The sequence below is a fragment of the Temnothorax nylanderi genome, unplaced genomic scaffold, assembly GCF_030848795.1.
Source record: "Temnothorax nylanderi isolate EJ_2023f unplaced genomic scaffold, tnyl_v1.0 TNYL_tig0336_pilon, whole genome shotgun sequence".
NCBI classification, from domain to species: domain Eukaryota; kingdom Metazoa; phylum Arthropoda; class Insecta; order Hymenoptera; family Formicidae; genus Temnothorax; species Temnothorax nylanderi.
This window is the reverse complement of record NW_027249398.1, coordinates 161,507-184,080: the sequence shown is the minus strand read 5'-3', so window position 1 is coordinate 184,080 and position 22,574 is coordinate 161,507. Positions and strand designations below refer to the sequence as shown.

The 22,574-nt window shown below is 35.5% G+C and overlaps 1 protein-coding gene and 1 long non-coding RNA gene across 2 annotated transcripts; one reads left to right on the top strand and one right to left on the bottom strand.

Annotated features, from left to right (window-relative positions):
- Positions 1-7,945: 7,945 nt before the first annotated feature.
- LOC139781419 (uncharacterized) lies at positions 7,946-12,202 on the bottom strand. Its single transcript, XM_071720277.1, has 6 exons — positions 11,613-12,202; positions 11,195-11,328; positions 11,018-11,115; positions 10,375-10,425; positions 9,986-10,259; positions 7,946-8,717 (listed from the first exon to the last, which is right to left on the bottom strand). Coding segments are annotated over exons 1-5 (468 nt in total). The 5' UTR covers positions 11,797-12,202; the 3' UTR covers positions 7,946-8,717; positions 9,986-10,258.
- Positions 12,203-12,474: 272 nt separating this feature from the next.
- LOC139781420 (uncharacterized) lies at positions 12,475-13,503 on the top strand. Its single transcript, XR_011720527.1, has 4 exons — positions 12,475-12,629; positions 12,753-12,925; positions 13,002-13,085; positions 13,193-13,503. It is a non-coding gene; the product is annotated as an uncharacterized lncRNA (long non-coding RNA).
- Positions 13,504-22,574: the final 9,071 nt, after the last annotated feature.

Sequence of the window (22,574 nt, the reverse complement as noted above, 5' to 3'; positions counted from 1 at the left end):
GGTTGAAGGGTAGTGATGAGAGAAAGTAAGGGAACGCTTGAGAGGTTAGGATGAGAAGCAGGAAGATAAAGGGGCCAGGTTACACGATGAGGAAGCTGAGCGAGTTGGCAGCATGGAGTTTCGATCGAGCGATCGATCGACCTGTCGCGAGACAGAGGGATTGTCGATGGTGGCGCGGCCGGTGCGAAACGGAGCAGGGAGTCATCGAGACGGGTCGATGGATCGAACAATCGAAGGGGCCGGCCATATAGACAGGTGATAGAAGGAGAAGGGGAGAAAGCGACGAGGAAGGGAGTAGATTAAGGGTGAAGATGGACGAGGATAAATTGGTGGATACGAGGAGGGTAAGAGAGAGAGAGAGGAGAAGGAAAGGAGAAAGGAGAGGAGAGAGGAGAAATGTAGGAGTTTGAAGGGGACGGAGGAGAGTCTGTTCGGAAAGGTTAAAGGTAAAGGCGGAGGTGAAAGAGGTAAGCGAGGAGAGAGGAAAAATGGAGGAGTTAGAAGAGGACGGAGGAGGACGAGATTACGGAAAGGATGGAGGAGAGTCTGTTTGGAAGGGTTAAAGGTAAAGGTGGAGGTGAAAGAGAGTGAAGGTGGAATAAGGAGGGAAGGCGGCGAGCGAGAGGATGGAAAGAGACGGAAGGAAAAGGGAAGAGCAGTGGCAGAAAGGAAGGAAGTAAAGGGGTGGTTGAAGTAAGGGAGGCGGAAGGAGATGAACGGATGGAAGACGAAGGGAGGTGAAATAAAATGTAAGGTCGCAAAGGAGGGGAAAGGAATTGCAAGGTCGTGTGGAGAAGGAGATCACGAGAAGGATGGAGGAGAAACGGACGAGGACGAAGTTCAAGGGAAGAAAGGAGGAGAGAAGGTAGAATAAAATAGAGGGGTGTGGTGAGCGTGAGGAGGGTGAGAGACGGAGGGAAAGGAGAGCAGTGGTGGATAGGAGGGAAGCGGAGAGGTGGCTGAGGGAAACGGACGAGGACAGGGAACAGTTGAGACAGGAAGGAGGAAGGCGAAGGTACGCGGAACCGGAGGAAGCAGAAGAAGATAAACAGAGGGATGAAGGAAGAGGGGGGAGGGAGAGGGAAATAGAATGAATTGTAAAGTCGCATATGGCCAGGGCGTGTAAGGGAGTGATTTGTAAGAGGTTTGGGTACGTTCCTCATAAAAAAAAACGCCTTGTAAACCCTACGGGGATACACAATAAATCTACATACATAGTAGGTTTAACATAGTGTCCATCTTGTTCATTAATTGGATGATCATGTCCTCCAGTTTATTGTTTGCTGATTGATCAACTACGGTGGGCATTGCTATTTGCTCACTGTTGTTATTTAAATCATTGTTTTCTATATGTGTGTACCAATTACGTACAACTAATTGCTTTTAAAAAAGCTGTCGACTTACACCCCGCAGTAAGTATTACAGTTGTAATATTTTTGCACCTCCGGCGACGTTCCTCGACGTCGCTACGACTCGCGCCTTTGTGCGCGGCAACACACACTCCCTCACACAAGCACACACGGTCCGCGCGCGTAAAAGAAAGGAGACCGATTTTAAGGAAACACCAACTTTATTCAAGCGCTTGCGTAACAGGATGAAACGCGTCCTCCACAAGAGGAGTCCAGCAAAAATCTGACGGGAGACTTGTTTTTAATAACAAGCTCTCCAGCAACCGTTGCTACAATAACTTTAACGTGAATCTCCGTTGACTTCTCGGCCGGTCGATCGACACTTAAAGGCCGTTCGACCCGACAACTGACTCGCGTGGTCGGGGAGTAAACCGGGCGGCCGCAGCACGCAACAATATTATACTTATAGAAAAAACGTTTGGAAAATTGAATCTCTTCGGCTTTGATATGTTGCAAGATAAATCAAAATGTGAAATAGATACTTTTCGTAAATCCAATAGCCCTCATTATTGAATTGAATTTGGACTTTTCAAGAATGTCATATTTTTTAAAGTATCCACATTACTATATTTCAAGAATTGCAATATTATATCATAGATAGTTAAATTTATAGCATTAAATGCTTTTTAACAAGTTTGTCCTCAAATAATTTAAAAACTTTTACAAGTAATAAAGACGATGTGTGTGTGTGTGTGTGTGTGTGTGTGTGTGTGTGTGTGTGTGTGTGTGTGTGTGTGTGTTGAGGCTTGTGAGTGTTTTCTTTTAATACATGTGCATAGTTTAAATTGGGCCTTAGTGTGCTCGGTGCTATGTCGTTTGCCTGCTCTTTGCTTTGGTTTGTTCTTATATTTTGCTCCTCGGCTTTTTTATCTCTCAGTCTTGGAAAGATTTTTTGTTGCAGTTGTTTGCGTATTTCGCATCCCTTGTAACTTGCCGGATGGTTGCTTCCACAATTACAGCATTTAACTTCTTTGAATTTTTGTTTTATAGGGCAGTCCGTGGTAAGATGTTTTCGGCGCATTTTACGCATTTTGGGCCCCTGAAACAATACTTTTTGTATGACCGTAGGCTTGACATCTTGTACATTGAGCAATGTCTCTTTTTTTATACGGCTGTTCAAAGGTAACAATTGTATTTAAAAGTTTTTTGACTTTGTAGATATCTTTGTTGTTTTCCTTTTGTTGTAATTCTACGAAGAAGAGTGGCAAGGGATTTTTTTTGTTCTGGGATTCAATATATTTGATATATTTATGACTTTGTGATTTTGGGCTTTAATATCTGTTTAATATCATTGACACAAGCTGATGGGTGCATATTTCTTAACAGCACTTTAAATTTTTTGTCGGTTTTGCATTGATAAATCCTTGGTTTCCTTTTTGCTTTAGAGCTTCCACAATAGGATGATATTTAACTGTTGAAAGGAGTTGTATTCTGACTTGGTTATTTTTTAGAATTCTCATTACATATTAGCCTTCCGCTATTTTATCCAGTACTTGTTTTAATGGTGCAATATCTTCCACTCCATCAATAAAAATTGGTGGTGATTTAGTTTCGATTTCTGTTACCGCCTCTACTGAGGAGCTGCTGTGATTTTCTGCATTAATCTCACGCATATCTACATCTTCTAGTTTGCTATACGAGTTTTTAGTGCTTAAAGGTTTACTTAGCCAGTAGTCTTTGATGCTGGTTTGTCTTTTGATAAATGTAGGAGAATCTGGGCTACTTCTCATTCTTTTTTTATAAATAATTTTTTTCCAGGCCTGATCTTAAGCAGGGGCATGTGCTGCCACTATCTTCCAAGTGCGCTTGCGCCGGGCTGGATGCTCCGGTCCGAGATTGCCTCTGTTTGATTGTACAGGTTGTAGATTATACGGTTTTAGTAAGGCAGTTAGCAGTGAATATGATATGAAAATAAGCCTCCTTGAAGCACAGAGGGAGGCTTCTAGTTAGTCTGGCCAAATGTCTGCAAAAAACAGCCCCAGAGGGCCAGAACAAGGCAGAAAAAGGGTTTTTAATGAGAGATCAGTTAACAGCATGCAACACTCTACTCACCGGAAACGGAAGTCCTCTGCGATTTGTAAGAGATATTTATTCGCACGAGAATAATGACTTACGAAGAGTGTGAGCGATACTGAAATAACAATACCGAGAGACGTCAGTATATATTCATTCTAATTCTATTATAATTCTATTATAATTCTATTATATAAAACAATTGCTGAAAAGCAAAAAATATGTCTTACTTTGTCATGCGTGAACGAGCAGCTGGCAGTGTGTCCGGACTCTCTCTCAGGATATATTGTCGTATTCCCTGAATGTAATGTTCCAAGCAGGGCTGGCGACTTTTGGTATTTTCGGGTATGGAGTAGGAGGAACGCGTGGGGGTGGGGGGGGGGAGTACTGAAAAAACAAGTGTGACGTATAAAGCTTAAGCTATCTTCTTTTTTCTATTTGGCTGGACAGTGCAAATGTATTTCTTCTTACTGCATTTTTCTTTATAAACTCATCGAGTATCTCATCTAAGTTCAGTTGTTCAGAAACTCCTGAATGGATGTGCAAAATTGCGACACCGTTCAGTCTGGCTTGTCGCATTGACGATCGTAAATACGTTTTTAATCGCCTTAACGTCGAAAATGAACGCTCAGCTGTGCAAGAAGAGTGGGGTATAGTCAACATCAATCTGATCAACTTTGTGAATTGAGGTAGTAGAGTAGCAAATGAAGAATTTTGTTTAAGAAACGTTACCACATCCAATAGATTAGATACCGTGACATTTCTCTGTTGCAAAATATCATAAAACATATTTCTATGAAGTCTTAGTTGCTCTGCATCAAAGTCGTTTTGTTCCTCAATTTTTCCATTCTTTTCTATCTTTCTGTTATAAAATGAAGTGATTACCTCAACCGGAACTTGTTCGCCATCCTCGTCTTTTTTTCCAACGATAAAAGCCTCAATTTGGCACAGGAATTTCATTTTATCAGTCGAGAAACGATCAGTCATTGATGAGAGTATTTGATCGAGGATTTCGAAATAAATTTTTCGAAAATAATGTTCTGGTGAAGAAAATTCATGGGCAACGGAACCAGACTCCAATCGTTTTGGTGCTTTTCGAACTCGAAACGTTTTTGGATCTTTGAGGTCGAGGTCTTTTGCTCCATTGACAGCTTGAGACCACACATCTTCGAATCCATTAATTCTCAGCTGTTTAAGACTATCAATGACAATCATAATTTTTTCGTGAGACTCAGTGATATTCATGTCAGATTTTTGAAGGTCTCTGTTCAGCACTTCTACTCTTTCAAATATATTGATCATAGCAACGAGAAGAAAATAAAATTGACACTGTTCTAAACGTTCCAAAAACCCTTTTGCTTTTGCCATTGCACTGGCATCTGTGTTCTGAGCTTGTATGATTGTAAAAAAAAAATCTAGAATCGCTTTATAATTCTGATGAAGGGTTTTTAATGATTTCACTCTTACACACCACCTGAAAAAACGAAGATAATTATCCAATAAAATAAACATGTAAAAACATTTTATTTTATATTTTGTAATAAACATTTAGTTATAAGATAGTTATAAGATTTAGTTATAAGATAATTTTATAAGATAATTTAGTTATAAGATAATTTTATAAGATAATTTAGTTATAAGATAATTTTAGTTATAAGATAATTTTACCTAGTTGTACAAAAAGGTGAAACAATGGGAGCATTATCAGATTGCAAGTCCTTAAAAATCGCTAAACGCTTGGGAGAATCTCTGATAAAATTAATAATTTCTTTGACTATTCCAATAAATTCTTTGGCACAAGAAACTTTTTCCATGGCATCCTGTACTGATAAATTTATTCTATGTGGTGCACAATGCACGTACAGTGCTCTCGGTTCCTCGTTGCGAACTTTTGCCTGCAGACCATTAATTCGGCCACTCACATTCGCAGCTCCATCGAAGCATTGTCCTCTCAATTTGTTTAGATCAAGTCCAAATCGTTTCAGAATATCCATCACGATTTGAAACAAAGTTTCTGACTTAGTATTGCTTGTTTCGAAAAACCCAAGAAAAATCTCTCTTATCGTAAAATCCTCCGAAACAATCCTGATCGAGAAAGAAATTTGTTCCAATCTCGTGATATCAGATGTCTCATCCGCGATAATAGAATAAATGCTTGCTGCTTTTATGTCAGACAAATGTTTCTGAATAACTCTTTCTGCCATCATTTCAATCATTTCATTAATTGAATCATGGTGAATCCACTTATATCCACATCTTTTCAACCATGTGTTCAATTCAGGGCAGTCCTCAGCTCTCATCTTCAGAATTTGCATCAAATTGGAAGTTTCATCATTGCCGTCTCCACGAAATGCTAATCCTTGCCGAGCCAAAACATTCACAGTGCCAAATATTTTTTTTAAGGCTGCGCGTGCATTTTTCATCTCTCGTTCAGTTGCAGATGAGATACGTTGGATTACACTCACTTCTTTTATGTTTTGCAATGACTGAGTAGCACACCTATGAAAGTAACTCTTCTCGTGGTTTTTAAACGCGAATGTTGCATTACTCCACGTACTAAATCCACGTACAACAAATGCCTCTCGGCATGACATTGCACGACTATCATTTGGTAAAGACATCTTACGATTTACAGCCTCGACACAAATATTGCAAACAATTTTATTAGCAGCATTGAGACCGAGCCATGTATAAGTCTTTTGCCATATCTCAAATTTTTTTGGTGGCTTTTCATCTACAACAAATGTAATAAATAATGCGAGTGCTTGAGAAAATTATGGGGAAATTTATTCCTTTTAAATGGTCAATAGTCAACGGACTCAACAATCAGAAAGAATAGACTTTCCTGCAAGAATAGACCTGTACCTGCATTCAGAGATACATTAGAATTTTCGTCAGTGTTTTTAGTATGAGTAGAGAGGTTAGGATCAGGAATCGTTTCGGAAATTGGAGGCTCCAAATTTGAAGCCGAAGAGGCCGAGTCATTTTTCTGCCCTACCTTTGCCTTTCTAAATATGAATTTATCCATGGTATCCTCTCCGGAAGACCGGAACGCACCTTTCAGGGCCGTAAGAAGCAGCGATAGTAGTAAGGGACTCGGTGGACTCGATACAATATGTTAGAGTAATAGAGTGTTAGACCACGCCCGAGCTGCCGACTGTGTCTTCCCTGCAACGGCACGCTCACGCTATCTGATTGGCTGTCGATAATTCAAAGAAGGAGAAGCGCGCTTATGGAGGATTCACACTGCGCCCGATGTTCGACATACGACGATCCTACATCCAATAACAGAATTTATTATTAAAGACAAAAATTTCCTATTGGATGTCGGATCGTCGTACGTCGGACGCAGTGTGAATTCTCCATTATTTTCAGGTTCGAATAAATTGTCATGAACACAGTCTCTCGGCGCTCAATATTTGCTTAATTTTCTTATTTTTTTTATAAATAAATTTTTTTTCGGGTTTTTGGGCATGGAATTCCATACCCGGAGTGCTCGCGTTCGGGTATGGAGTTTCCATACCCGAAAATGCCCGCGTATGGAGTACTCCATACCCACCATACAATAGTCGCCGGGCCTGGTTCCAAGTACGATGACCAGTCGATTTGTCTAACGTCGAACATAAACGTATTTCTATCCTCCGGACTGAGTTGCTCACCCAGTTGTCGCACGTTATCGTCTCTAAAATTCCACTGTTTCGTTCTGAAGAACTCCGAACACTTGGCGGCTTTAGAAAGTTTCGTCTGCAGGGGGACCATTATAGGTTCCGAGCCCTTCAGTCGTGCGAGAGTGTCTAGGATATAAGCACCCTGGTGGAAATAATTTTCCGATTTTTTACGCGATAATTACGTGAAAACTACAATTTCTTCTAATGTAATTACAACTTTTCAAACTATTTTTACGTAATTTTCACGTCAAAAGTGCGCGATTTGGGCCATGTTTGTAGTATTTCATAAATTTACGTAGAAATTTTTATGACAAAACTACAACTTTTTAGATGTAAGTATGCGACATGTGTTCGACATTTTTACATCGAACTATGCTGAAATCTGCAACTTTCTATGCATAATAAGGTCTGTTTCTATTCCTGCACTGCTGAACTAGTGCACACTGGTGCAAAAGTTAGAGTGAAACAAAATATACTTGTCACTTTAACTTTTGCACCAGTGTGCACTAGTTCAGCAGTGCAAGAATAGAAACAGACCTATATTGTTAAAATTTATTTACAACTTTTACAAAACAATTTAACTATGTAAATAATCTAAATGACGAATAAAATTAATTAAATGTTAAAAAAAACACTGTTATATTATACAATTCACATAAATTTATGATATTTAAAACGGAAAGTGTTACACAAACATAAATAAATACAGGACTTTAAAATAAATATAATTTTTTTCTTATTTTTAAAAAGTAATTTTAATTATCCAAATTTTAAATTTTTATTCAAATAGGTAAGTATTATTATAATAAGTGTATTAATAAGTATCAGGTAGGTAAGCAATAAAATTGTTACATATATATATTAGTGTTATTAATTCTTATCATTTAATTATATCACTTATTTTCTACTTTGTTTTTTTGACTGCTGGTTTTTGTTTTTGATAAATGTTTCATAGTCAATTGTCTTATCGCTTATTGTCTCCTCGCTCGTATCACTTGCATCTTCTTCTTCTTCTTTTTCTCCTTCTTCTTCTTCTTCTTCTTCTCCTTCTTCTTCTTCTCCTTCTCCTTCTTCTTCCTTCTTCTCCTTCTTCTTCTTCTTCTTCTTCTTCTTCTTCTTCTTCCTTCGTTGTCTTAAACTTTTTTATTCCACTGTCCAATTTATGTTTTGATTATTTGATTTCGCCTTCGTTGTTTCTGCTCTTTACTCTCAACTGCTTTTTTTTGGCTCAATGTTCCTTTCATTTTGTAGTTGATTTTCTTGCGGGCGGCAGTTATTGCACCATTGAAGTACTTGTTAACTTTAGAACGATGTAATTGTTCGTCAATTAACATTTGTGGCATTTTGCGTTTGATCCGCATCCATTTTTCAAACTCATTAAGAATGCCATATTTTTTAGTTGGAGTCAACGCAGGTTTTACCACATTGGATTGCGATCGAACGCAACGACTGGCCAACACCTCTGGTCCCCACACTGCATACGACATATTAGTAATAAAGGAGCTAGGTTCCTTTTCTCTCATTATGTTATTATATACATCTGCAGATATATGAACATCAGGTATTTCACAGATAATTTGCTCATCTTTATTACTCTTTGGTGTATCTCGTTTATCTCGGCTTGTATCTATTAAAGAAAATTATAAAATATATCATAGTAATTATAAATACAATTATAAATACAATTATAAATACAAGAAAAAATACAAATAAATCCTTTACAGACTAACTTACGATAATTCCTTCGCGTAAATGGGATTTTGTAGTAACTTACGATAATTTACTCCGCATAAACATAGTATCAGTGCCAAAACTGGTACATCGGCTTTAGCACACAAAAACAAGTCGAAAATGTCTAATAAACATATGTCCGAATCTGAACGGTTCCAAAGTTATAAGGTATTGAAGTTGCTCTACATTAAGCATTAAGTGTCAGTTGCCACAGTTGTTTGAATCGTGAATCTTATTCTGGTAGAGCACCTTTTGTAAAGCATTAAACAGCATTAAAGAACGTTAAGGACCAGTTTTTCAATAGTCGCTTAATTTTAATCTTAGCTCAACTCGACACTCTGTCTCTTTCTAATGTCCATTTCTACTCTTGTAGATTAACTTTAATCTTGGTTTAATTAATTTTTTATCTTTTTCTAATTTTAAGAACTAGAAAAAAATAAAAAGTAAGTTAAACCGAGATTAAAGTTAATTTACATTGGTAGAAATGGACATAACTATCCCTTTTAGAAAAAGAGAAAGAGTGACTTTAGCTAAACTATAGTTTAAACGACTATTGAAAAACTGGCCCTAAACAATTTATGATTTATTATTACAAAAGCAACTTCAAGACTCGATAACTCCGAAACCATTGGGATTTAAACATAAGACATTTTCGACTTGTTTTCATGTATTAAAGCTGCTGTACCAGTTTTGGCTGAGTGCAGCGACACTCTACATGATAATAATAATGATTATTGCAATTTTTTATGATCTATAATTATAACTTCTCAAAAAAGGATGACGTCACATCTTACAAAAGGGCGCTCGAAATATTTTACCTCATGGGCGCAAAACAGGTTAGTCCCGGTCTACAATAGGTGTTTTAAGCCCTAAGCCTTAAGAAATTGTTCAATCACAGTTGAATTTGAGGAGAATAATTGACTGTGATTGGTCAATTCTTAGGGCTTAGGAATTAAAACACATATTGTAGACGGGCACTTACGTTAAGTCTCCGTCTACAATAGGTGTTTTAAGTCCTAAGCCCTAAGAAATTGACCAATCACAATTATTCTCTTCAAATTCGACTGTGATTGATCAATTTCTTAAGGCTTAGGGCTTAAAACATCTATTGTAGACCGGGACTAATGCTGCACTGACTGTTTTCACGTATTGAATATAACTTACCAGGAAACATATAATCGGCTACTTGTTTGAGCAGATTTAATATTGCATCCAATTTCTGTGAATTTTCCATTTCAACATTAGTCTGTTTGAAATTGTCACATGTATCCGTCAAAATTTTTATCATTTCTTGTGCGTCATCTAATTTTTTTTTTAATTCATCACGTTCTGCTAAGCATATTTGATAATCGCTGAATAAACACTTCACTTTCTTTACTGTTTCAGCATCGTCAATAGCAGAAATGATATCCAACAGCTTATAATTATATGTAGATTTCTAAAAAATGTAACGTAAGAATAATGTTAACAAACAAAATAATGACAAAATTAATAATACTTATTAATAAATAGCAAAGCAGTGTAGCATAGCAAAATATATTTAAATTTATTACCAATAATAATTGATCTGAGTCAGATTTGCTACTGTTGCCATAGCTGACATTCTAAAATAAAAAGATTGTTTAACATAAAATATAATTAATGAAATATTAATTTTTAAGTTAAATATTTCTGATTGTTTATACAAATTAATATTTATGTTTTAGTTAATAACAAAACTATTTCAAATAATTTTATCAAAATTGTTTCAATTTCAATAACAATTTCATTATAAAAGCAATTATACACATATATTGACCAATTAAAATGTTCAACATGTTACATTTGAAAAATGTTTCAAAATAATTATTATTAATACTGAGTACTACTACCTATCTGTTACTTATTAAGTTAACAATATTTTTACTTTAAATATTGACAGTGGCATTTGAATAGAATCTACGGGGTATATAGTACGCGTAGCAGGTGTAAGGGTAAATTGCAAACAACATGGAAGAGAACAGTTGAAGAGGAGGCAGGAGCAATCAAAAAGATATGGAGATCACGGATAAAGGCGAGGAATAGAACCCGTTGGAGAAGCTTAGTCGAGGCCCTATGTCCTAGTTGGAGATAACAGGCAATTATTATTATTAACATTACACATTACAACACATTATAAACACTTTAATACTTCCAATTTCATATTCATATACGTACCTCTTGCTTTTTTTTACTTTTTGTTTCTCAGCGTCTATATGTGCTTTTATAATTTCACTTTCTTTCTCTTTCCTTGCTTTAATAACATCATCTGTTTTCTAAAATAAAGAATTTATTTTATAAATATAATACTAAAACTATTTTTACCTTATTTTATAATTATTATACTTAATTTACCTTCGACTTTCTTTTTACGTGTTTATTCACTTCATTCTCAGGTGGTTCGTATTTTGCGTTAAGATCGGAATAACGAATTTTTGGCAAAACAGGTCTCTTTTTAGATACTTGTGTCTTAAGAAGCGGTAAACTACCTGAAAAAATTAGATTTTCCATTTGCATTTGATATTACCACAAAATAATTTTATGTACAAAAATACCCAGATAGCACAGTGACGTCAAATGACATATCAATTCCGTCATAATGACGTCTCTAACGGGTTAGAGACCCGTTAGAGACGTCATTATGACGGAATTGATATGTCATTTGACGTCACTATGCTATCTGGGTAAAGAGGTTTTTTTTAATAATATGTTACACACTCATATAGTTGTTCACAAAATTAATAAAGTGTAACGGAAAAGCTAATACACTTACTTGACATCAATAAAACGTACACTGGAAGTGGCGATTCATTGGCTTTGTTTTGCCAGAAGAAAACTTTCTTTTCGTACAAATTTTTGTTTTCATCGTACGATTCTAACGAAAAATTAAGCAACTCGTCTACAGAAACGTATTCTTGTTTTTTTGTATTTAAAACGTACACGTATGCCCACATCATGTCCACTTAATTATAACCTCTTTCAGAGTTATAATATGGTAAATAACTGCGAACTTTATAAGTAAACTACTGCAATTAAAACAATTAAACACTGAGTCACTGGAGTGTAACGCACGCTGCGTTCCGATATATATTCAATTCACTACACCACTGTACGACTGTACCAGTACTGAAAATCTATAAGTTTACATCATGTATACATTACAGATTTTTAGTACTGGCAATGTGAATATCGGACCACAGCCGTAATACACACAAATAGACAAGTTAACAACAACTAATTATTGATATTTACGCGTGCGAAAATTCACAGCACAGAACGGAACGCGCGAAAGCAGCACCAATCACAGTCATTTCGCGGCCTTAGGCTGCGTTCGGAAACGTCACCCGAGTGCACATGAGTGTACCGTGTGAACCCGTGTGTACCCGGGTGACGTTTCCGAACGCAGCTTTACAACGTCAAGACAAACGCAGCAATTAAGATCCATACCACGGAGGATCCGTGATCCATACGTTTTCACCGACATTTGTAAATATTATCCTAAGAACGCAGCCTTACAACGTCAAGACGAACGCAGCCATTAAGATCCATACCACGGAGGATCCGTGATTCATACGTTTTCACCGACATTCGTAAATCTTAACCTAAGAACGCAGCCTTACAACGTCAAGACGAACGCAGCCATTAAAATGTCAAAAAGAGGACCATATAAAGATATTTAGAACCTGGAAGTACAAGAGACATTCCGCGGTCTACCGTAAAGCGAAGAAAGAAAGTTGATCTTTCTGACTTGGACTCATTGCAATCAAATAACTCACAGAATAATCAACAAGTAAGTTGTTTTATAAAATGTTTCAAAATTTATACATTTATGCAATTTTTATACATTTACTTTATTGCTTTTTTCATCAAGAAAATAATTGCCTTTATGACACACTTATACATTCAATTCCAGATATCAACATTTGATCACGATTTATGTACACTTGAAGAGTCTTCTAATAATAAATCAATGAACCTAGTTCTTCAAGAATATATGAAGAATCTGTATTCTATGATGCCGATAATAATAACAATAATGAGGTTATCGAAGAAAATATTGATGATACAATCTATTTTGAAACTAATGTAAAATTTTATTTTTATTATAATTGTAATTTTTAATCTACATTAGAGTATAAATGATGAGAACATTTTTTTACAGCTAGACGATGTTCTGAGTACAAGTGATTCTGGAGCCAATTTATCTGATACTGACATTGATGATGAAAGAGAAAATTCAAATCAAGTACGTAATTTTGTGGTATATGTGCTTGTGTTTTTCTTAGCATTAAAAATGTTTTCATGTTACTTTATACAACATTCACAAAAACAATCTAACGTTTTTAATTTTAGAGTGAAGAAAATGTGGGACATGACGAATATCCATTCTTAGAAGAACACTTCGGGGCATCTACAACTACATCTAAAGGCGAAGTTTTATTGATGACTTTAGTAATAGGACTGCGCCATTCTTTACCGTGGACAGCAATCACAGATATATTAAAAATGATAAACGTAATATTTGGCGAGCGAATAGTACCAGATACTAAATTCCACTTACATAAATATTTTTCGCCAGAAATTACATCCGCGGTTTATCATGTTTATTGTCCACATTGTACGAAATATTTAGGTATTAAAGAGTCTATCCGAAATTTAAACAATTGTGAGTGTGGATTTAATCTGAAAGAAGCAACATCTTCCTTTGTTCAGTTTCAATTTAAAAGATCAATTTAAAAAGTTATTATCAAATAAATTCGTGATAAAGCATCTTAACTATAGATTTACAAGAAAAAAAAAGAATGATAAAGCGTTAGAGGATATTTTTGATGGTAAAAAGTATAAAGAAAATAAATGTTTAGAAGATGAATTAAATCTATCTTACATATTTAATACTGATGGGTGCCAGCTAGCAGATACTTCTAAAGTAGCTATATGGCCTTATTACATAATGATAAACGAATTGCCACCACATATTCGTACAAAATATATAATACCAGCTGGATTATGGGTTGATAAATCACAACCTAACATGAATGTATTTGGCGATATTTTGTTCAGCAAGCAATGAGTTGTCCACAGTAGGAATTTCGTGGAATTATAGAGGAAAGGATGTTACATCTAAATTTTTTTCCATTACTATCTTCTGTTGATTCGGTTGCTCGTTGTAAAATGTTAATATGAAGCAATTTAACGGTTCATTTGGATGTACATACTGTTTGCACCCAACAGAGCGAATTAATAATGTTGCAAAGTACCCAATTTCTATAAATATTCCAGTACTTAGATCTGATTATGATATAAAAGAATTAATGAAGAGAAGTGTTACATTAGAAACTGCTACTGCTGAGGACAATTTTGGTATAAAAGGACCGTCTTTTTTAATGAATTTAAAATATTTTGATTTGGCAGATTCTTCACCGCCTGATTATATGCATTCTGTGTTATTAGGTGCAATACGACAAATAACTGAAACGATTCTTACTTCAGTTAATAAAAAATACTATATTGGACAATCTTATAAATGGACATAATTAATAATCGTTTGTTATCCATATCACCACCAAAAATAATAACGAGAACACCAAGACCTTTGACAGAACGAAAGTTATGGAGAGCATCAGAGTGGCGATCCTGGCTTTTATTTTATTCGCTTCCTTGTTTACGCGGAATATTACCAAACAAATATTTGCGACACTTGTCACTTCTTGTAATTGCAATTAATATTCTATTACAAGATTCAATAACACAGACTGCACTTGCTACGGCAAAGTCGTTACTTATTAAATTTGTTGTCAAATTGCAATCACTTTACGGTAAAGAGATAATGACATATAATGTTCATTTATTATTACATTTATGTAAAAGCGTTGAAAATTTTGGTCCACTATGGGCACATAATGCATTTGCATTTGAAAATGCGAACAGATTACTATTAAAAAATAAACATAGTCCAGCTCGTATTATACCTCAGTTTACAAAAAGAATATTATTATTTCAAATATAACTTCATTTTCTGATAAACAACAATAAGTCATCATGTAAATGAATTTTGTAACTCTTTGTTTGAAACAAGACTAAAAACAGCCGTAAAATTGTATGACAATTCTGTGTTAGTAGGTTCTGGAAAAAATTGCCATTTAACAGAAGAGGAAATAGAACTACTTAACGAGCCAGTAGAAAAGTGCTTGTCTTTTGATAACTTATTTATAATGATGTAAGATATACAACAATTATTATCAACAACAACGCTGCAAGAAAATAAATGATTCAATTGTGCAATTAGATAATGGTTCAATTGGTCAAATTCATAAAATTTGTTTGATAAAATTCGGAAATGTGGAAAAAGTAATATTATTTATAAACACTTTTAGATTAAGAACTTCAAATTTAACATTTTCTTTGATCCCTATTGAGCATATAAAGGAATGTGATGTTACTAATAGTATTTTAACAGTACATAAGCCAGCAAATTTAGTCAGGCCATGTATATTTATGCAAATAGATAAGTTTAAATATGTGAGTAAAATTCCCTATGGTTGTTTACACGATTAATAGGTAAACTATATTTTGTAATTAGTAATTAGACTGTATAATCGTCATATGTATTTATAATGTGAATAAAACAACTTGCAATTATTTATTTTCTCTATGTTGTAATAAAACACTTCCACAAGTAAAGATAAGTTAAGTATTAGGATAAATACGTCAACTTACACCATTGAATTGTTGTGTGTAGAAATGTGCAAAGTAAAAAGGCAATTATAAGTATTTCTTACGATTTTTTAATAATTTAATACAACTTGTAACTTTTTATGAAAATATAAAAAATGTATCAAATCTTTTATGGACTCATAATGCTGAAAAAATATTAGCCACGTATTACAGGGAATATACTGATACAAAAAATCGTATAGCGCCTTTTATGTCATGCAAACTTGTATGTTGTGTACAAAAAACGTAGAAAGTTGTAAATAATATTATTGTTTAGCCTATTTTGGGGGCCCTCGAAATTTGAGGGCCATGGGCTAAAAATGTCCAATTTTAGGGTTACTCTTTATAAACATGTTCTTATACTTCTACAACAAACTGCATTTAGATCATAAAAATATTCGTAGAATTTTGTACGAAGTTTTAAATGATTGTAATTTTTGCAAGAATGTACAACTTCTACAATTTACTATAAAATTTTCATTAAAATATTCGTAGAATGTTGTAGGAAGTTTTAAATAGTTGTAATTTTTACAAGAATGTACAACTTCTACAATTTACTACAAAATTCTCATAAAAATATTCGTAGAATGTTGTACATAGTTGTAAATGGTTGTGATTTTTACAATAATCTACAACTTCTATAATTTACTACGTTCTCATAAAAAATATTCGCAGAATGTTGTAGATAGTTGTAAATAGTTATGATTTTTACAATAATCTACAACTTCTACGATTTACTACGTCTCATAAAAATGTTCGTAAAAGTTTGTTACAATTTTCTATTATCTTTTACAACTTACTACAATTTACTACAATTTACCATAAATTTCTACAATTTTCACAAATTTCTACAAATTGTGATTTGTTGTAGAAGATTGTATTTTTTTCACAGAAATACGTAAATTGTTGTAAAATTATTTCCACCAGGGTTGTGACATATTGTATGTGTTATTTTTAATATTATACCTGTGAAACAAATAATTAAATAATAGTAGGTAGGTTTTGCTACAAAATCTTATAAGTAATTATTAATATATTAGGTAATACTTAAGGAGAGCTCCCTCCTCACCGATTTCGCTGAATTTAGGCTTAATCGACGCGTTTTTGCACAAAACGAACGAATCTGGCAGAAAAAAGTCCCGCTCTGCCCCGCGAAGCGAGATATTAACTGTTAAAGTTGACGACTATCAGGTTATGAAACCTGTTATACCGACGCTATGTAGCGACTGGTTTTGCACTTGTTTGAAACATACATTGTTTTTTTACATATTTTTTGCTGGATTTTTTTTCAGAATGTGTTTTTCGGCATCGAAATATGCGATTACTTGTATCAATTATTAATTTATCACCACATTTTGAACACTGTATTTCTTTATTTATTAAATAAGGCTCGATATATCCATTAAATAATCATATTACTGTGTTTCGTTAACCTCAACGCTTAATATCTGTAACAGAAATAATTTGTTAAAGCAGAGAATAGTTGGTATATGAAAAGTACATATAAATATGTACTTTTCATATACCAACTATTCTCTGCTTTAACAATTTTATTTCTGTTTCGTTAACTTAATTCAACGCTCAATATCTGTAACAGAAATTATTTGTTAAAGCAGAGAATAGTTGGTATATGAAAAGTACATATAAATATGTACTTTTCATATACCAACTGTTCTCTGCTTTAACAATTTTATTTCTGTTTCGTTAACTTAATTCAACGCTTAATATCTGTAACAGAAATAATTTGTGTTCCAAAATATTCTCTGTTGCTTTGATACAAGTAATCTCATATTTCGATGCCGAAAAACACATTATGAAAAAAAATCCAGCAAAAAATATGTAAAAAAAAACAATGTATGTTTCAAACAAGTGTAAAACCAGTCGCTACAGGTGCTACATAGCGTCGGTATGACAGGTTTCATAACCTGATAGTCGTCAACTTTAACAGTTAATATCTCGCTTCGCGGGGCAGAGCGGGACTTTTTTCTGCCAGATTCGTTCGTTTTGTGCAAAAACGCGTCGATTAAGCCTAAATTCAGCGAAATCGGTGAGGAGGGAGCTCTCCTTAAGTATTACCGTTAATCCTGTCAAGAATATTGAAATAATATTTTTGCACAAATGTGTTTAATACAAACTGTACAAATACGCTACGCAAATTTTAATTGTTTTTCTTTAAAAATGGTGAAATATACGCAGATGGAAACGCAGTTTCTATCACCACCACGGATTAAAAAATACCAAGGCATGGATACGGTATTGAAAAATAATCCCTAACTCTACCCGAAACCGTGCACAGCGTACACATTAGTACACATTTTGTTCCAATTGAGTCGTGCACATCGCTACACTTTGTGCCTTCCTGTGTACGTTTGTGTTAAGATGTGTTAAGCAATTGGAAAGCACCCAGTAATGTATTCGTCGTTTGTATTTCGGGTGTGCTCGCGAGGGAGCTTGCTATTAAGGCCATTGCACGTAACAAAGTTTTAGTCGTAATCGTAAGGCCATAAGAAAATAGACCAATCACACTTGATTATTTTTCGAGCACGAGGAGAATAATCGACTGTGATTGGTTTATTTTCTTACGGCCTTACGATTATGGCTAAATCTTTGTTACGTGCAATGGCCTTTATTAGCGCTATTGCACCATTCTATCTTTATCGCTTATTAGATGTATGTAAAATAAGGTTAGAATGACGCAATAACAATAATAGCGCGCGTATTGTCTAAATACTTCAAAGCGAAGATTATGGGCATCTTCAGAGCATATATAATTGCTAAGTGTTTAGGGCTGGTTTCATTCTAATTCTATGGCTTTATTAATAAGTAACTGCAATCGAATATAATTATATTTCTCAAAAATTACATCGAATGCTTGATATATGATATATGGATTTTCTGTTATGAATAGAAAGTTACAATATGTTAATGACAAATTTTAGTAAATGAGTTTTCAGTATTTATATGTATTTGAAATATATTTGTAGTTTTTTATTGTATTTTAATTGGAGGATGTTAGTTAACAAAGCTGCATGGGAGGGGAATTAATGAGTATCTAGATTCTGATGCCTAAAAAATATATATGGGGCAAAATTTGTCAACCGGGACACCGGCCTGCCCATAATTGTTTTCATCGCAGAAAAACGACCTTGCGCCTAGAGGTAGCTATGGGTAAGAGCTATCGAAAGCCGTGTGCAACTTTGCAGAATTCAAAATGGCGGTCCCAAGATGGCGCTTTAAAGTGCCAAAAATCTCTTTGTTCTCATATGAACCTTGGATCTTTAGCTCATTCATGATTAAAACAGCTCTAAAATAACCTGTGTTAGAGTTAATAGTAGGTTGACCACGAATCAGTAGCTGGGTGATCGAAATTTGGGATGGTAATCCAATATGGTGGCCAGAAACTTCATTTACGCACCGCAAACTACTGACAATTGACCGGATCTACTTGAAAATGGTTGTGCGAGTGGTTCATGGACTGTATATGACAAATCCGATCCCAAAGAAGCAAAATCCAAAATGGCGATGATCGGAATCCAAGATGGTGAACCAATATGGCGTTCGATCCACTCTGTATCGTAAGTCACTGGAAATTCAGCAGATCCACTCAAAAATGATTGCGTGGATGATTTTGGGACTGCTCATCATAGATCTGACCTCAGTCAAGCCAAATCCAAAATGGCAGATCCAATATGGTTGCTGAACACTCCATTACGTACTGCAAATCCTTGAAAACCTGTCGGATCCTCTCGAAAATAGTCCTGTAGGAGTTTTTACGGCTTCTCATTGAGAATTCGGTCCCAAAGAAACCAAGTAAGCATAGACATGATTTGATACGAAACAGATGGGACCCTAGATTTTGGCAGAATAATCCAAGTTGACGAACGGGTGAAAGGATTGGTTCCTTTGATATGTCGATTAATTTGCTCTCATCAATGTCCATTGTGTAGTAATGATCTAGCAAAGTAAACTCGCATGTTATTGTGCTAACCCGTCCTCTCACGTATTCTAACTGTTCGAGATTCCGCTATCGCGTTGCGCCATCTCATCAGATGGCAGCATCGATCGGGTATCGACAGGCCGGATCGACGCGGCAGCTTGCGCAAGCACGGGCGCGCTCATCGCGAACTTCTCCCTCGCGCCAGTGAGAAAAACATGTCCGCGCTGTGAAGACGTACGACGTGTGCTCTGTGAGTTTTCTCTAGTAGAACTTATTACAGTGCCCATCGCAGTGATTGAAGCTGCCGAGAAACCTTACTAACGTGTGAAGAGACCGCTCATCAGCTCTGGTGCATCAACACGACGACTCAGGCTCACACGTGCGCGAGTGCCGACCGCCACGTGTCTCAACGGCTCACGGGCTACTCACCACACCAAGACAATTAATATAATTGATCTTGCTCATCTTCAGACATTCACAGACTTCTCAATTCTACACCGCTCACAAATTCTCAGGTCAGATTGTATCTTTTTGACGCATTAAAGACGGCTCAGACTGTGGTCTGAGTTACACAAAAAATAAAGAAATAATTCGTTGACACCCTCCACGCACGTCCCTCTCATCCCGCTTCCATCGTCGGGAAATATCAGCGATTTCGCGAACACTAACATTATTGGGATTCACCGACTTCGTGGGACTGACCTTTTCCTTCGTCTCATTCCTATATTACTATATCATTTGGTTCAAACATCATCTGACACCTACATCATTTCAAACCACACCTAATATCGAACGGTATCAGCTGTCATCTCCAATCAGAAAAGCTTTCTGCATTTTACAGGGTTAAGACTGTCTTTATATTTGAATAAAGCCTGCATTTCTTTTCTTATTTTTTTAATTTTTCCGAATTTTTTGTTTTTTTTAATCGACATATCAAAGGAACCAATCCTTTCACCCGTTCGTCAACTTGGATTATTCTGCCAAAATCTAGGGTCCCATCTGTTTCGTATCAGATCATGTCTATGCCTACTTGGTTTCTTTGGGACCGAATTCTCAATGAGAAGCCGTAAAAACTCCTACAGGACTATTTTCGAGAGGATCCGACAGGTTTTCAAGGATTTGCAATACGTAATGGAGTGTTCAGCCACCATATTGGATCTGCCATTTTGGATTTGGCTTGACTGAGGTCAGATCTATGATGAGCAGTCCCAAAATCATACACGCAATCATTTTTTAGTGGATCTGCTGAATTTCCAGTGACTTACAATACAGAGTGGATCGAACGCCATATTGGATCACCATCTTGGATTCCGATCATCGCCATTTTGGATTTTGCTTCTTTGGGATTGGATTTGTCATATACAGTCCATGGACCACTCGCACAACCATTTTCAAGTAGATCCGGTCAATTGTCAGTAGTTTGCGGTGCGTAAATGAAGTTTCTGGCCACCATATTGGATTACCATCCCAAATTTCGATTACCCAGCTACTGATTCGTGGTCAACCTACTATTAACTCTAACACAGGTCATTTTAGAGCTGTTTTAATCATGAATGAGCTAAAGATCCAAGGTTCATATGAGAACGAAGAGATTTTTGGCACTTTGAAGCGCCATCTTGAGACCGCCATTTTAAATTCTGCAAAGTTGCACACGGCTTTCGATAGCTCTTACCCATAGCTACCTCTAGGCGCAAGGTCGTTTTTCTGCGATGAAAACAATTATGGGCAGGCCGGTGTCCCGGTTGACAAATTTTGCCCCATATATATTTTTTAGGCATCAGAATCAGAAATATTTATTTTTACGATTTATCATTGCAGAGTTTTTTTGTGAAAATGGCATCGCGTCGGAGAACTCGGAGTGTTGCAGCTCTCGAAAAATTATACAGAGAAACCGAGGATGAGAGTGTAACTGAAAACGTACTTGTACTTGTAAAACTTTTTACAAGTGCCTAAGATGTGACAAGGCTATGTGCAAAGAACATGTAGCGAAAATATGCTGTGAATGCGGAAACACCGTGTAATTCTCTTTTTTTTTAATTTTATACAATAAAAATTTTATTTAATAATCAATTTTTGTTATTTATTTATATTATACTAATCAACAACATCCAAAAGAACTATTTTTACTTTAAGATATTTTTTTTTTTTGCGTTATTACGATAAATCAAGCAAGTAACGTTATATCGCTATCGCAAAAAAAACGGGTATTTTCATAGTTCAAAAAAAATATACTTTTTGGAATGGATCAAAAAACGAATTCAGCCATTTCAAAGAACAACTTTTTAGCTTTCAAACGCGACTTATAAAATGTCGATATCTTTTTTTTCATAAAGTTATGCAATTTAAAAAAAAAATGAATTTTTATGAAAATTTTTGAGTATTGTTTAAATTTTCAAATGTATCTTTGTTTAAACAAATAATGTAATAAATCTATCAACGCCATTGTATTTTTGAAAAAATTTCCGATCCAAAAAAAAAAAATTGTTTCAATTGACAAATTACAGCCCGATATACAGTCAATCAAAGTCGCCGGGTTAGGCTAACCCATGTCCGTACGGAACGTAACTTTTTTATAGTCCGTACCCTCTGAGGGTTAACACCCAAATTGAGAGTGAACACTCAAATTTGGGCGTAAGTTTAGTGTTGGTCATCAAAGTTAAGTGTCAACACTTAAATTTAGATTGAGTGTTGACCATTAAGGTTTAGGTAAATTGTGGGTTTAATCCTCAATGATGAGTGTATATTGAGAGTTTATTCTCAATGATAAGTGTAGGTTGGAGATTGATCCTCATCGTTGGATGTTGGTTTGGTGTTAACAGAGTGTTAACCTTTAATGTTCTATGGGTGCGTTCGGGGAGCTCGCTTTTGGCGCTATAAGCGCGCTATGACCGTTCAAGCAGACGCTTATTGTCGCTATGAAATTGATGATGACGTCACACTAAAAGCAGCGTGACGTCATTACTCGCGCTATTTCTCGCTATCGTCTTCGAGGTGAGGCGCCGAACGCTCACAGCGTTCACTTGTTATTTTCGCTGCCTTTCTGTTGCTCTTTCTGTGATATACAAGGGACATTCCACGTCAACT

Bases quoted from the DNA above. Each gene is read 5' to 3' on its own strand.
- LOC139781419 (XM_071720277.1), bottom strand. From the start codon at position 11,796: ATGATGTGGGCATACGTGTACGTTTTAAATACAAAAAAACAAGAATAC. The intron at 11,116-11,194 runs GTAAATTAAGTA...TCTTTATTTTAG, and splicing joins ACGTAAAAAGAAAGTCGAAG to AAAACAGATGATGTTATTAA. The intron at 10,426-11,017 runs GTACGTATATGA...TTTTTATTTTAG, and splicing joins AAAGTAAAAAAAAGCAAGAG to AATGTCAGCTATGGCAACAG.